At 40.3% G+C, this 16,526-nt stretch overlaps 1 protein-coding gene across 4 annotated transcripts in view; it reads right to left on the bottom strand.

The window, feature by feature from the left end:
* Positions 1–2,194: 2,194 nt before the first annotated feature.
* Positions 2,195–16,526, bottom strand: part of adgb (androglobin) — a 39,557-nt gene continuing 25,225 nt past the window's right edge. For 3 of the 4 annotated variants that reach the window (XM_069701807.1, XM_069701808.1, XM_069701809.1), the window contains exons 23-35: positions 14,516–14,609; positions 13,648–13,779; positions 13,208–13,361; positions 12,700–12,887; positions 12,379–12,548; positions 11,603–11,739; positions 9,951–10,062; positions 7,764–7,894; positions 6,400–6,555; positions 6,114–6,198; positions 5,905–6,007; positions 3,039–3,213; positions 2,196–2,881 (exon numbers count right to left, since the gene is read on the bottom strand). In XM_069701807.1, coding sequence (XP_069557908.1) covers positions 2,780–2,881; positions 3,039–3,213; positions 5,905–6,007; positions 6,114–6,198; positions 6,400–6,555; positions 7,764–7,894; positions 9,951–10,062; positions 11,603–11,739; positions 12,379–12,548; positions 12,700–12,887; positions 13,208–13,361; positions 13,648–13,779; positions 14,516–14,609 — 1,739 coding nt within the window. In that variant the 3' untranslated portion in view covers positions 2,196–2,779. Of the gene's footprint in view, positions 2,882–3,038; positions 3,214–5,904; positions 6,008–6,113; positions 6,199–6,399; positions 6,556–7,763; positions 7,895–9,950; positions 10,063–11,602; positions 11,740–12,378; positions 12,549–12,699; positions 12,888–13,207; positions 13,362–13,647; positions 13,780–14,515; positions 14,610–16,526 lie in introns of all 4 variants that reach the window. The other variant, XM_069701810.1, reaches the window with a different exon arrangement.

The raw sequence follows: 16,526 nt of genomic DNA, 5'->3' as shown, positions 1-16,526 counted from the left end.
TTCACAAAAGCAACAGCAAAGAAATTGATTACGGCATCCTGGAATTATTACCTCCAATATGGAAGTGAATTAAGGAGTCATCACAGTCTCCAGACCACTCGGGGGATGTGTATCTAGTTTCAGTTAATTTCATCATCCCTCTATGTGGGTCCATTTAAGAATCAAATATTTTATTATTACTTGTGGGAAGTCACACCCAATCAATCTCTCTCTCTCTTGCTCGCTCTCTCTCTCTCTCTCTCTCTCTCTCACACACACACACACACACACACACACACACACACACACACACACACACACACACACACACACACACACACACACACACACACACACACACACACACACAACGGTTGACTGTCTGCTCGTTTTCAAGGTTATAATGGTGTTCCTCTGTCGCTCACAGCACATTTGCATCAAACCACCAGCAAACAGCTGCCAATTAACAAACAGCCTCTCCGTTAATACACAAATGTCACTGTCACTTAGAGTGTTGGGTGATCTCTCTCTCTAACAACAAAATACTACAACACGCATGCAATCACACCCAAGAATTATACCCCACACACACACACACACACACACACACACACACACACACACACACACAGAAGAAGGAGAAGGGCGTGTTTAGGTGTTTGGAAAACCTCAAATACCCACCGAATGTCTTATGAAGGGAGGAATGAATTGGGCGACAGGGAACAGTGCAGAGACAAGAGGGAATGTTCTGTGCCAAGAACAAGGCTTTCAGGATTAGCTCTGTCGTGCAGTTACAAGGGTAGAAAACAGTGGTTGGCTAGACGAGGCCTGACAGACTGAACAGACACACGAAACATGTGTGGGATGCACACATAACACAGCAGCAAAAACATTTTGAGCAGAGAAAACACGGAAGCAATGCACACATGCAGTGTGCGCAGATATTCAAACATACACTTAAATTACTCTTAAAGTTCGCATGTGTCTACAGCATCCTTGTATTAGTTCAACTAAGCCTCTCCCTAATTTAGGTCTATAATAGGGTATCACTCCTTTCAAAGAAGAGTTGTAATCGATGAGGAGTCAGCAGCTCTGTACAGCAGAATGCCGCAGGATGCACACACCAGCAGCTGCTATCTGGTACACACAAGCACATCCACACACGCCAACACATGCATATACACACAGCATAATGACGATTTCTTTCATGCAGCAGCACAAAATTGAACTATTCATTTATGTCAACCTTGAAACAGCATAGTGCAGGAATGGTAATGAGAATTTATTAACGTCCACAGCCACTAGATGGCACCCTCTTCCCTTTCATTTCCAATTTGGCTTCTCATTTTTCAGCTGACTTTCTGGGATGAAGAGCAATTGGATGCGTTCTCAATGCTAAACTGAAAAAAAGCCCACTTACCATTTCCAATTCATTTGACAAAAAAACAAACTGATTGTTCACAAGTCTGACACACATTAGAAACCTAACAATCTGTTTTGAAACGTAGTCACCTGCTGAAAAGATCTGCCACCCACCTGTGTTGCGTTTTTAATGGGCTCTTCCTTGTCTTGCAGAATGTGAGGCTCCTGTGAGCTTCAAGAATATGTCAATCAACCAATCAATCGGTATCACTCAGCTTGCGGGAGGTTGGCTGTTTCCACCATGCCTTGAGTCCGACAGTCAATACAGTGACCTTTAAGAAAACAAAAGATTCACAGAATATAATCAGGCATATTGGACATTAAAAAGTCACACTGCGAAGTGAGATGGCTTGGCATTCTCAGTGCTTTGAAAGAGGAAGTGGTTGGTTTTTTTGTACATACCTGTATTTAGTCGGTACGACCATTTTGTCATTCCAGGCACGTTTGAAGATATATAAAAATACTCTGCTTTTTATGACAATTTCAGTCCGTTTCCAAAACTATAAATTAATTTTAAAGTTGAATTATTAGAGACAAAATGGTCTCCTATATCACTAAAAGTCCAAATTTACGCGCAATGCTGGCTTCAAGTTTCCACATCACACTGGAGACTAGTGTGGGTCTCAACGACAAGTCTGGATCCCACTGGAGCAGGGTTGGCTTCCAAACTACTGGTGACGTACCAAATCCTCCATACGGATACACTCCTTCAGTTCAGATCTGAGGGGAGCTCAGGAACACTTTACACATTCAGCAGAAGAAAATAAAAAGTCTCTTAGTGTCAAACTCTGAACATACATCATTCATCATTCTGTACAGTGAAGCGAAATTGTCAAGGGAAGCAATGTTTGAGTGGAGAAATGCTTTAATTTATTCCAAAGGAAAATTAATAATAATAAAAAAAGAGAAATGACTTATGTAGGTGTTGATACATGTTATAGATGAAAAATGAAGAACGAGTGTGCTAAAAGGATATTATTAAATATAGTATGGAATACAGTCTAAATATTGAAATAGTATAAACAACTTTGTTATAAAACAACAATGATAAATATTAACATTTCAGTTGAGAGTTAGTTTAGAATAACATTTTTTTTTTTTTTTTTTAAGAGTTGAAAGACAAGAGACAACAGCCATCGCAACTCTGAGTCATGTCCAATCAAACTTTTGGGCAAGTGTTGTAAGTACAAGCGACGATGCTGTGATTAAACCAAGATACTTCAGTGTTCCAACAGACTTGTTGAGAGAATGTCTGCTGAGAACTGACACGGGATGTTAATGCCAATGACCATCATTTCTTCTTGCCAGCGTTCTTGGCATGTTTGTTGGGCTGCTGAGTGGGAGCGGAGGTGGGGGTTGTTTTTTCCAGAACTGCCGGCTAGGCCTCCTCCAGAGTTTGTTTTTCTTGTGCCTGTTTCATGAGCGCCATCTGATGGAGCCTCAATTCTTTGCAAGCATCGAGTAATTTCTTATTGGCTGCCTGGAGACAAGACGAGACAAAGAGACAGAAGTTACAGAATGATGTCTGATCAGAAGAGAAGGCAGCTGGTTTCACTTTGATGGTAAAAGCAGCTCATTATTACAGTCTACGATTTCTACACACAATTTGGGACATCGCATATTTCTGTCTTACTGACCTGCATGTGCTCATACTTTACATACTGACATCTTATGAGCTCCTGCCTGTCGAAGGCCTGTTCTTTACGGTGCTCCAGCCATTGGTCTCGGACCAGCCGGTAGGTCTGGATCTTTTCTAAGCGCTCCATCTCCTCTATCTGTGAGTCCATCAGCTCCGGAAAATCCTTTGAGCATCTACATGCATACACAAGGACTTAATATATACAATGTATATATGTATACTGCAATTCAGTCTCACATAAACTTATACCTGCTTCAATTATGTCTCTAACCAGAATGAACAGAGTTCATGTTGGAAAATTTTGTTATAGACAGTCAATATTCAACACTTTTTTTTTTTTTTTTTAATAATTATATGTATTGTGCTCCATCTATCTATATATGAAAGGAATATCTTGAGGATCAGATAATAAACAAATTTCAATCCAAAGTACAGGCTGGATTGTGAGATGCGACGTATGAGGATTTTGACACAGGCATGACCAGTTGAAATTGAAATGTGGTAGATAAATGAAGAGATGGGTCGAGGAAATGACAGGACGCACAGTCCCCTGCCGTATCTTATAGTCCAAGTCATATATCCAGATTGATATCTGAGCAGTCTATTTAGTTTTGGTCGTAAGAATCATATTCTAGCATTCCTCTGTACAGAATTGATTTTTATAACTAACCCCAAAACTATGTGTTGGCATAGAAAAGGGACAAAAACAAAGAGTAGAGAATGAGGGAGGCAATTGGTCCGCCAGCATGTGTCCGTTTGTCGAAAAGAATTGACAAGTGGTAACCTCTACAAAGCGCACACACAGTGAGGAACTCCAAGTGAGATCGTACGTGCTAAATGTCGTCGTCCATTTCCTGTAAACTGCCCTTAATGAAGCAGGAGGTCGGTGGAGGTGACGATGGAGTTCATCTGGCTAATGAACATTTCCCCGCTCGGCCTCCTTCGCGACGTGTGCAAAAGCTATAACGTTGGCATGCGAGTGTGTGTGTGTGTGTGTACGCGACTGTGAATCTATGAAGTGCCCTGTGGCGTGCCTTTGCGAGAGACAAGTGCAATTCAGACTAATCAGACACACCTAATAAGATACTCCTCAGGATCTCTCTCTTTGCAGGCCATCGTGTCAGCAGCCATTAGCAACTGGACACACACACACACACACACACACACACACACACACACACACACACACACACACACACACACACACACACACACACACACACACACACACACACACACACACACACACACACACACACACACACACACACACACACACACAGGAGCACAGCCACAGCAGGAGAGGATGGAGAGGTGAAGGGAGAGGGGCACATCTCATCGGAGCAATGAGGTCATTGGAGCCCTAAAATAGCTCTCTAATTAACAGACCCAAATATCATCTCATTTATCCTGGAGAGGGATGGACAGAGGGAGAGATGAAGGAAGGGAAGGAGAGATGGTGTGAGGGAGAGTGATGGGAGACTCAGGGGGGAACTGTGGCGGAGACTCTTCTCTTCAAAACTCTGACACTGACAAAAGTCAAAAGTTGACACACACACAGCTTACGTGAAAAGTGCTTGTGACCCTACTGGCGGTATGCCTTGTATGTTAAACAACAACTGAACCCATGTAACCTTGACATTTCAAGTATTTATGTAAGCCAAAAAAGCATCAAGTTGCTTGGCTGGGTGTAATTTAAACATGTAAAAAAAGAATAATTGACTAATCATTGAGTCCTCCAATGGGTAATTCTTGTTCACAGCTGGACATATAGCAAACCACATGACATAACTTTTCTAAAATTGAATGAAGATTCAGAATTACTTTTTGTGAAACTGCAACAAAGAAATACAAACACAAATCATGACACGACTATGTGGCTACGTAACAAAACAAAAAAACGCATAGTCACTTGTAACTCGATTAATAGCTTGCAGCTACGCTAACTATAAATTAAATCAATGTTAAACATAATTTGCAGCAAAGCAAATATACATGAAATATTTCGTGCCTGTGATATCAAAGAAATCACTGACGAACAGCGTCCAAGGCAACAGCGCAGGAGATTGCAGCAGGAGAATCAGTCTCGTGCTCTCCACCCTGCATCTGAGGGATATTCCCCTGCTCTACAACTACTGGTGATATGACCAACAGAGGGCACTACTGTTACCAAAAATCGAATTCTCTATGTTACATGCACTCGACAGAGGGCAAAACAATAAACAAATGCCTTTTATCTCTAATGATTCAGGTACAACACACCACACAACAACTGTATCTCAGTAATGACAAGTAATTATAATGATTTACAGGAGACATAGCACCCCCACTTATTGTCTATAAACTCCATACCACACTGTCCTCCGGAGTCCACGCATTGCCCTTTGAGAGGCCAGGGAAAGAATACAGTGTAACACTGATGTTCGCTGCACCAATGGGAGCAAAGACAAGACGCTAAAAACAAGCCAACATGTCTGTCAACACAGAAACGTGCATACTGAACAGACAGACAACAACAACAACAAAAAATGATGCTATCAAGCCTTGCAACAAAGGCTTAATTCAGGCCTGCAAAGCAGAGTGATATGACAACGACATCAGACAATTTACCTACAGGATATCAACACGGAGAAAAAAGACAGAGTCTTACAAAACTGAGCTGTTTATGTATTATAGTCCATTGTTGCCCTCTAGGCACAGATATAACTTTGTCTGTTTGCACAGTCTGTTGTAGAGAGGTACACAACCTGAAACCCTGCTGGCTGTGGTCTCATTGTTATTCTCCCTTTATACCCCTCTTGTCTGTCCCAACAACAGTATGAGCAATCAAATACATGGAAAAAGAGTGAAAAACAGGGGAGAACCTGGTGAGGTGGCTGAAGTCCATGTGAGGATAGGAGCAGATGGTGTCACCCAACTTTTGATCTGAAGGACTGAGCGAAGTGTCTTGACTAGATCTGGAATCAGCTATGAAAGAACCAATCAGAAAAGGCCTTATTACCACACTGTACGTGACAAGTAAGAAAACTTAAAGTGCCCAAATACATATGTGCATGTATCTATAGTATAATACCAGGGTCTTTGCCTTCATTTGTAGCAGCTTCATCACCTCCTTTATGTTGGACTTTGTTAAGACACTGGAGACGAGACTGTAAAGCCTAAAAATAAAGCAAAGCATTCGGTCTGCAGAGTATGTTTGAGTATAGATGGGGTCAATAAAAATGAACTTTTCTTTTTCTTTCAGTTTTGCTAAAAATAGTTATTAAAGGACATTTCTAAATCAAACGTTTTATATTTCTACAGGAGCCAAAAAATATAATGGAAATTGGTTTAAAAGGACTTCAGGTTAACTGGGTTACCTTGGCACGGCGTCCTGGCTCAGCCATTTCCCAGGCCTTTTTATTGGCTTTAATCTGGTCTGCTCTCTCCGTGTCTTTCTTCATCTCAATGCCCTCTGTTTTACTCTTGTCTATGACAACACGCAGCGTCCAGTTTGGCTTACTTTGGTCAAAGCCCTGCACAAACATATAGACACACAAAGCACACACAGACAAAAGTATAAACCACATACACACAAATATCCGAGCTGAAGGTCATTGTACCACAATAAATTATGAGCATGTCTCTTTCACCGAGTGACACAAGACAGTCTGGCACACAACCAGCCGACCATTTACCAAGGTTTATATGTTCTCTTCCAATGTCTTGTCTTTGCTGTAAAAAATAGATCATTTTTATTGAATGTTTTGGAGATTGTTACGTCCTTTGCCTCTACCAACGCTGCACTATCAACACAGAAGGAAAGACTGAAAATGGGAATTAAAGGGGACCAGTATTATAAAAACCTGCCTTTCAAATTTCATTGTGTTCACTGTTCGGTGTGCAGCACAGCTGAGAGCAAAAGGTATTTATTACATGGATCAGAGATCTGTGAAGCAGCTATGGTTCTGGCTGGTAAACCAAGACCATCATTCAGAAAATTATAGATCACAGGATTATAGTGTAGGATGAGAGTCTCTTGTATAGTTTGAGTACACACAGGTCATCCTGGCAGAGATTTGGCTGATGCCAGTTGCTCTTTAATAGCATTTAAGAGTTGGCTGATGGCAGAGTCAATTAAACCTGTAAATGCAGACCTCCCTGATAAAACAAGCTAACAATAAAAATGTCAAGACTAAGTTCAACAACAATGCCATTATGCAGTATGTGGTTCAGATGGGCTTCTGTGAAGAGAAGTTAAGAGTCCACTTACATTAAATGCCACCAGTCTACTCTCAAAATGACTACAATGAATATTTGTGCTAATTTTTACCATTTAACCTTGTCTTAACATGGAATACTGGGGAGAATACACGTTAAAGATTCAATATGACAAAATCAGTGTATGACCCTCAATTTAAGTTTATATTGCCAAAAACATTTTAATGTGGCAAAAACTCATTTAATGAGTGATTATTGTATGTAAAATGATGGATATCATAGCATCTTGCAATAAAATAGGAGTATCCAATTCAATAAAAGCAATACAAACCCATACTGTTCTTATTTGGAAATGGAATTTAGGAGATATGATATAAACCTTTGTAGATATATGCTCAGCTGTACTGACCAGTTGTGGTCAGTAAAAAAAAAAAAAAAAAAAGTACCCTTTAACAACTCATAGCAGTTGACAGTCTTGTGGTGTTTAGTTGTTGTCTGTCACAATGCTGTGGTAATGTGTTACCGTGTCCTGCCTGGAGCCAAATTTGGATATGGCAGCTAGCTTCCCCTTCTCCTTGTCACCTTGGCGGTTGGTTTTGGGCCCATCACGTATGTTAGTGATGGATGAACGCCTCGGATACTCTTGGCTCTGTTCTATATTTTGAAGCAGAAAGCAGAAGTACAATCACAACAAAATCTGACATGTACTTATCTTACAAATACGAGCAAAATGGTATAACATTTTATGTTATAGAAAAGCATTACTACTAACTATTCATTTTTATCTTAGGTGAGCAATTTACTATTTTTTTTTACATTTTTGATCAAGTTTTTGGGAATGTGAAAAACACTCCCTTTTATATATATATACCAGGCCCACTGGTGTACATTCGACTGTTCACATTTTACTCAACACAAGTGAAGCTCATCTGAAGTGACAGTGGGAAAACAATGCACGTGTTGTACCGTTGCATGTCTGATAGATGGCACTGTTGGACTTTAAAGCTAAACTGAACACAATCCGCAGCTTAGATGAAGCATTAACCGAGTCTCACTACTCTGATATAGAGGCGTAATAATCCATCATTTAGCTGACACCCTGCCATTCTGCCTGAAGAGGTTTGGTGCATGCTCACTGTGCCTTATCTCGAGTCATATAGAAATTCTGTGCTCAAATTGGATTGAAATATCAATCTGTGTTGTGGTAATTTCAGGCTGAGACGTGTATTGAAAAATTATCTGAAGCTGGACAAACTTAAATAAAATGTATCAGGAAGATTTTTTTTTTTTTGAGTGAAAGCCTAAATATTGAAATGTGTTCTTATTGTAGCACACGAAAGAAAATGTCAGTGGTTGGTGAGGGAGTGAAAACTGCTTGCACAACTGTATGTGCAGCTACTCCTGACAGCTTTAACAGTATATACTGGGATTTAAAGCAGAGATGTGAAAATGTGCATACATTAAACATGTGCAGTACAGTATTTTGACTGTAGCTTGTTAAACAGCTTGTTAAAGAGGTTTCAAAGCTTGGCGTGGCATGTAGTGCGTGCGTATCCATGTAGTATGTAGTGAGCATGATCAAGGGCACAGCTTCACCACTGAGACAGAGTTAAACTGGGTGAAATTAATTCACTTTCCTGCGGAGATATTTCCCAGGGCACCAGGGGGCAAGAGCCAACTTCATTTGACATCCCATTGACCCATTTTCGCAAGTTTATTGGGAAAACACAGGAGGTTTGTGTGGACACTGGTCTATACATACATAGACAAACACGAGCATAGAATGGCAAGAAACTTTAACATGCTTAACATACATCTATGAAGATAAACCACATATTAACGGCTACATAAACAGGGAGGTAACAAATCATTAGTGTTCATCTAGTAGATGACATATACATATACATACACACACACACACACACACACACACATATATCATCTGTGGCTTTTATGCCATGGGAAATGAATGGGTAAATAAGGGGAACATTGTCAGGATCTTAAGAGAAAGAGAATTCAATGACAGCAGACTGACTTTTCTCTTCAGGCAATCATGCAAACTGTCGCCATGCAGCACCCCTTTCACATCAACATCCACCCATGCGGTGATTAATTCATCCCATTCAACATTTTAAGAGGCTTCAACAAATTTCAAAGTCCTGATTTTTCAATTGATCCAATTTGTGCAGCATGATTAAAGACAGAAAAGCCGAGCTGGTGGCAGAGGTCAGGATTATTGCCTCAGCCAACGAGCAGCGGGCCCAAAAACAAAGAAATCACACTATGTGATCTGCGAAAGTAGCTGTATTCATTTGGCTTTCATTAGGCTTGTGGTAACAAGCCCCTGGCTAGCAAAAGCAAAGAATAAACAGCGCCTGCCTTGGCCTATGACAGCCTACTGAGTATCAATCACATTTCACACTCAACCCAAAAGCTGTGCAAAAATGAGGGAGAAAATTCATTCAGAATTTAAATAATAAAACTGGAACCGCTTCATGGTCCATTACATGCATCTTCGGAGATATCATATTTACAACATTATGTTCAGATCAAGATTCATGTGACGATGCTTAGGAACCTAACATTTGTGTACTGTATGTTTTCAGGAAAAGCCAAATATAAATATGGACTTTCTTTCCCAGCCTTCCCTCAGGCAACTCAGAATGTCTGACTGTTTGATGTGGCATTTGTGGCTATCTTGAATGTGTACCTTTCATCTCATTCTTCTCCAGGTCTTTAAGCATCTGGGTAAAAGCCAACTGGGATTCATCCAAATCCCAGCTCTTATGAAGCACCTCTGCCTGCACCATGTACTTATGACCCTGTGAAACACAGACGAGCAAAGTCAGTGTAAAACGCCCACCTCACACTATAAATACAATGTGATAGACAGATAAGACGCATTACTAAAAAGACATTTACAATGTAATGCATAAAGCGTACAACACCATAAACCTAAAGCCAACATGAGACACACAATATTTTCTGAACATTCCACTGTGAATTATACTAGAGCTGATGATTCAGAGAGATATAAAGACCTTAAAGAAGAACAACACATTTTATTTTGGCTGTTCTCTGCCCTCTTTGAAAGAACCACATGCTTAGCACAAAGGCAGAGAAGAGGCAGAGGGCTTGTTAGCCAAGATTATATCACGGGTGAGAACTCCCACATCCGTCACGCTGAACAGAAAAGACAGAGTTTTGACAAAATTCCAAGGTGAGACTCAAGCTAATAGAGCAAGACACACAAAATGCTAAAAAAAAAAAATTATACTTATAGTCTTACTTTGTCTGGTGTTGATGTTTATATGTGCAATAGAGCTCAGTAAATGCATTTTGAAGACATTGTTATATTATGCATTTGTAACACCTTTGAACATATCTACAGACAAAATGAAAGCAACAGGGACATCAGTGTTTGTTTATTCATGTGCTTACATGTGTGTTTAAATTCCAGACTGATTACATTATAGGAGTCTTTCCCAGTAATCCACCATTACCGAGCATCCATATGTCTGCTGTGAGCCCCTGTGGCAAAGAACAGCACCTTAATCACTGACTCTCTGCTCGAAGTCTTGATCAATTCTAAGTCCTAATCAATGCCCGTTTATTCTGGCTGGCTGCTGATCGATGGGATCTGACATGATCTGTCTCAGTATTACAGATTGTCATTGGGTTATTTTGTTACGTTGGGAAATTTGTTATTAAAAAGTATTAGCAGGTTGTAATTAAAAGAAACTTCTTAAAGAACAATGTTCTTGTTGCTAAAAGGCTTAAATCACTGCTGTAACTGCCAAATGAACTGTACTGATTTACGAGCGGTTGCTGAGGGAATTTTTTTTTGGCTATTCTCCAGATTCATACTGACAGTCACGACAACAAAACAAATAAACCTTTGCTGATTTTCCGAGTCTTATGGACTTGTTTTGTGTGCATGAAAATATATGATGGTACACACTTATAAGAATGTATAATAGGCTTTGGCAATCATCAAACTATGACAACAGGTCTGTTAGACTGGGGGTCTTCAGACAGCGAATCATAAATCACCCACAAATCACTGTTCCCTGACAAGCCCTGATAAGTCAGACAGTAACAACAAACACACCCCTCCAGTTTCTGCTGCTCTCCTCTTTTTGTCAAATTTTGTCTGTGAGAATGTGTGTGTGGGTGAGTGTAAATTCATGTGTGTCTGCGAGTGTGTGTGTAATGCGTACAAGTAAGGCGTTATCTGGCCGGAAAAAATTGATATGAACAGGCAGCAAGCAAGTGGGTGAGAAAGACAGAGAGGCAAAGTGAGATGCACATGCAGAGTGTTTGAGCAATAGCAGATACCACGCAGACAGTTGTCAGTGATACCATAGTCTCTGTGGGAGGCTGGTACAGGTCAGATGAGGAGTCTGAGTTTTTAACGGTGATGTCCTCCCCATCTCTTTTCTGGGCAGTGTCCTGGGTGGGGGATCCTTTCTGGTTCTTTTTATCTGTGCTGCTAGGGCCTGTGACAGAGAGCGAGACACTAAACTAAGTCCATATCAGAGAAAAGACCCGAGTAGTCAATAATCTGTCTTTGTAAATACTTTGAAACCACTTTTCATGACTTCGGTATCTGGCCTAAATAAATGCCAGATGTGCAAAAGAGAGCTGCATTTAACCACTAAACATTCACTCACTCTTTTATAACACAAAGAAAAGACTACAATTGTAAAACAAGTTTGTTTTTTGGACTTTTACAGTGGAAATAGTGTGCATTAAATAGTGATTCAACAAATGTGTGTCCCTCGCTGACAAAAGGAAAGAAACTACCATTTTACTGTGTATAGACTCTAATTATCAAGTAAAAAACGATTGTTGCTGCTTTTGTTGCAGTGGTATTTGTATCTTGAAATTGTTTACACCATTTGAATTGTAAGGCTTTGTTCCTTCAAACAATGTATAATTTAATGTACATTCAGAGTGGGCCAATGTCATTCAAAATACAGCTGTTCACTCAGCTCATATTCAGGCCAGGTGGGTGGTAATGGGATAATATTGAATGAACAAGATAGAACATGCAAAATGGTTTCTGTATTAAGAGGCCATCTTAAAAATCTTTTGCAATGATCCAGAAGAAGTTTCTGAACCAAATGACTGCTCACGTTTATCAGCCAGGAAGTAGAACACAGGAATTATCACATGGCCTGTCCCAGTGTTGCTAGCCACTTCCTTCTCCTGGTCCAGAACAGACAGGCGTATCCATACATCTGTCTTGGAAGTCTGAACCTGAATTGTTCCGAGGACGTCGTCGTTTGACACCTGCAGATTATAACTGTAGAAATGATCGAGGGTACCGTTAGTTTCTCAGACGATCCTCAATTTACTCCTGTGTTAGAAAATGTAATAATGAATTTCATTTGACCATTATACAATCTATCCGTTCTTTACCCTTCAATTAAACGTGTACCACAAAATTCTCTCACCGACATATGACATTTTTGTCATTGGGAATGTAATAATCCCGGAATTCCTTCACTGAGAATGCATTGACTGGCGTCTCACGGCAGAGCTTTGGAAGAGGTTCCTTTGAGCCAATCAGGCGCATCCTCCACCTGGCACCAGAAGGGGGTAATTCTGATATGACAAACTCGGCTACAAAGGTGTAACCAAGCTGGGACAAGAGATACAGAAATATTTCAAAATGAAATCAAAATAACTATATTTTCAGAGGGAGGGTGTAAACAGGAAAAACAACAATGTGGAGATTTTGCAAATATTTCTGTCATATCTAATACTAGAAATGTAAAAAAAAAAAAAAAAAAAAAGGCACCATGCCATCACAACTGTCCCTGACACAGACAACAGGTTTGCATTCAGTTGAGGACTAAGTCATGGTGGGAGTAAAGTGAAGGGATTTATTATGGAGAGTGTGCCAATATTCCCAAAAATATATGAAGTTTTGAGGTCCAAGAAATGTTTACATCCACACACCTTATTGGGTTGATAGATATGGGGTGCTACTTCATTGTGGACCATGTTGACCTCCTCTCCTGTGTCATTATTTATGACGTGCAGCAGATGATTTGGGACTGGAGAGTAGACCTTTGGTATCAGCAACATCTTCTTTGGAAACTTGAACACCTCTCTATATAAACAACAAAGATGAAGTCAACCAATTACGTGACCAAATTCCAAGGTCTGACCAAATTTTTCCATTATTTTTTTCAATGCTACAGAGGTGTATTTCTAGCCCCATATTAGCTTTACCAGCACAAATGAAAGCTGAATACAATGCTCGAAGGCAACAATGTGAAATTTGGTAAGAAGGGAACATCAGTCATTTACAGCAGGATTCCTCCTGATTCTCCTCGATAGGTGTGGAATTCTTTTTCACTGACAAGTAAAACCTTTAAGTTACAAAGTTCTCTAACCTGAAGACCAAGACCCAGGAGTTGGCTGTGTCTTGAACAGAAACAGAGTAATCATTGAAGGCGATTCTGGTCGATTCATCCTGCACACAGGGGTAGACCTCTGCTTTCCTCTCAGAGTTTTCAATGATATACCTGCACAGAAAAACCAGAGGGCCAAAGCACATTTACAAACTTCATTTTCAAATAAATCCATGTATACAGTGAAAGGCAATGATAAATATACTCTCAGAGACAACCTACACAAACGTATCCTCTATGTAGCTGATTATTACTCAAATTCAGTAAACGAAATAGAATGAAATAAAAAGAATACACTGGAGGAGAGGGGAGGCACTTTGCTTCTCAGCGTGATCTTTGACTGAAGTGGTTATTTCTGTCATTTGAGAAAAAACACATGCTCAATGATTCACAGCACCCAACAAATTCCCCCTTCACCCTCAATACACACACACATTGACCGAGCTCTCGATGCTCACGCACACACACACTTCCCCAGGCAGCAGGTCATTCGGCAGACGCTGCTAGCCGATTGGAACGAGGAGAGTATAAACAGCAGATGGTACCACTGGGAAAAGATGGAACACAATGTGGAAAATGCTCCCTGCATGGCCCCCACAGGCTGCCACAACAAGGAGAGGGAGCAGATTCTGGGCATGCAGTGCAACAGAGAGGCTAAACGCATGCCACACACAATGCACATGGCATTGACACACGACTGTAGTAAGAGAGCCCTCGTATTCTCCCAGATAATGACATTTGTTTGAAATATCTATGATGCGTAGTACAAGCCGAGGATATGTATATATTTTTATTACTTGTGAAGAAGTGATTGATAATGTGTATTTGAAATGTTTTATCCCTCATTTACCGTAGCAAGAAGGCAGCATGTTTGTCCGCATCAGATTCAATCTTCGGCCACATTTGTAAAAGGCTCTTCGCTGCACTAAGATTCTCCTTCGTTCCTGGATGATATGAGCGTACATACACGCACACACACAGAGAAAAGTAGCCACCATTAAAGATGAAAGACAATCCATGTTGCTGTCAAACACATGAAAAAAATATTGTAGCTGACCTAATTCACAGACAGTAATTGCAAAATGCATTTATTTTTTTTTTGCCTCATTCAGAGAGAGATGATCGGGGGGAATTATTCTCACCTTGACATCAACTTTCACACTCATTTCACCAGAGAGGTAACCACTCTGAACAGAACATAATATTTGATAAAGAATGTAGTACTATGTGAGTATGAGTATGTGTTTGTGCTCATAACCATAAGAAAGGCTCTGAGAAGACAAGCTGAATGATAGACTTTTGTTTTGCGTATCAGACATGTGGCAAAGGTGTCCTCAGATTCTCTTACCACACATCCCTCCTTTCCCTCAGCTCTCTTTTCAAATGGCCACCTTTCCAAATAGACCATTATAATGTACCTGGACTGCCTATTGTGAGAGGAAGACCTTCTATCATCTTTATAAGCAAAGAGAGAACACAGAGGCAGAAAAACAGGCAAACGTGAGAGAGTGGATGGAAAAGTGTAAAAGAGCAATAAGCAAAAGAGCTACGTAAGGAAATGTGGTGTGAGCACTGCGTTGTTTGAGGAAGCCTCATAGACACGTGTGCCGGGGAAATTGGCCCACTTAAAAAAGAAAAAGCCAGTTCTTACTTTTATTGGAATAAATGGCTTCTCAAAGTGTTATTAGACAGTCAGGGCTTCTAAAATATGATTGGTGTTTACATTACAGTACCTTCAACTCTGAAAGCTGCAATTTGTGCCTTGACAAGTCAATGAATAAAATATCTGGGAGAACTTAACCATGACAGGCCAATTTCATAGAAGTCAAGCTGTTAAGCCTGCGTATCTATGTGTGGCTCATGCTAATGCCACATAACTACCAGCGATATTTTGTAGCATTGCAGGCAGATGGGTTCGATAGTGATCTGAGTATTTTGGATGTTTGATGCAAAGTCTCAACGATGCCATAGTGCTGTGATGTTTTATGCAAATTATGTAGTAATGAGACTGTCCATACTCCCATATGTGCAAGTTATTCAGAGGGCGACAGTGTCATGTGTTGTGCCAGGAGAAGACAAGGTTAGCCCCAGGTCAATGAAATAAACAGAATGTCTGTCACCCCAAGTGTTTCCTCCGGAGTCAACAAACGGCGGTGGTGCACTCTCACATGAAGATAATTACTGTTACGTCAAATCTAAAAACATAAAAAATATTTGATCTAAAACTGCAGAAAATGTCTAAATTGCCTGCAACTAGCACAAAAACAAAACTCACACTAAAAACAGTGATCAATAAAAAGAAAACATTATTTCAAAGCAAAATTCCTTAATACATTTACAGAGGCAGAGCTGCACAGTTCTGTCTCTCTATTTATTCTCATTCTTCCCTGGAAACTGCTCACCGTTTCTCTATCTTTTCCTCCCCATCTTTCCTTTGCTGTCACTAATAAACGATTTGGTTGTGGATGCAGGAATGTTGTGTGCACATGTGTGTGTATCCCCTCTGTGGCCACCCTTCATCTGTCAGGGTGTATTAGTAAGAGTGGCAGTCTCATCAATACATATTTGAGCCTCGGCTCAGAGGCTCAATATACGCCATCAGGCTAAATCAAGCAGCGAATGCAAGAAGCAGAAGGCGTTTCGTACGTGTGTGTTGTGCATTTTTGGACACTAAATAATGACCTACAAATGAAACATGGGCATTCTCATGTTTTCCCCCCCTAATATAGTATTTTTTATCCTTCTGCAATGGATACAGATGTTTCTGTCTTTCCTTAATAAAGCACTGACAAACAAAAGTATTTAATGGCATTGCCAAGTCTATAGTCAGTATTTTTGTTCTCAAAGATGAGATTTAAATC

This window comes from Brachyistius frenatus, unplaced genomic scaffold (assembly GCF_029030835.1).
Source record: "Brachyistius frenatus isolate BFR_SWC_R1_liver_20210118 unplaced genomic scaffold, ASM2903083v1 Contig_38, whole genome shotgun sequence".
NCBI lineage: Eukaryota > Metazoa > Chordata > Actinopteri > Embiotocidae > Brachyistius > Brachyistius frenatus.
The sequence above is the reverse complement of the archived record's forward strand: the minus strand, read 5'-3'. Positions and strand labels throughout refer to the sequence as shown.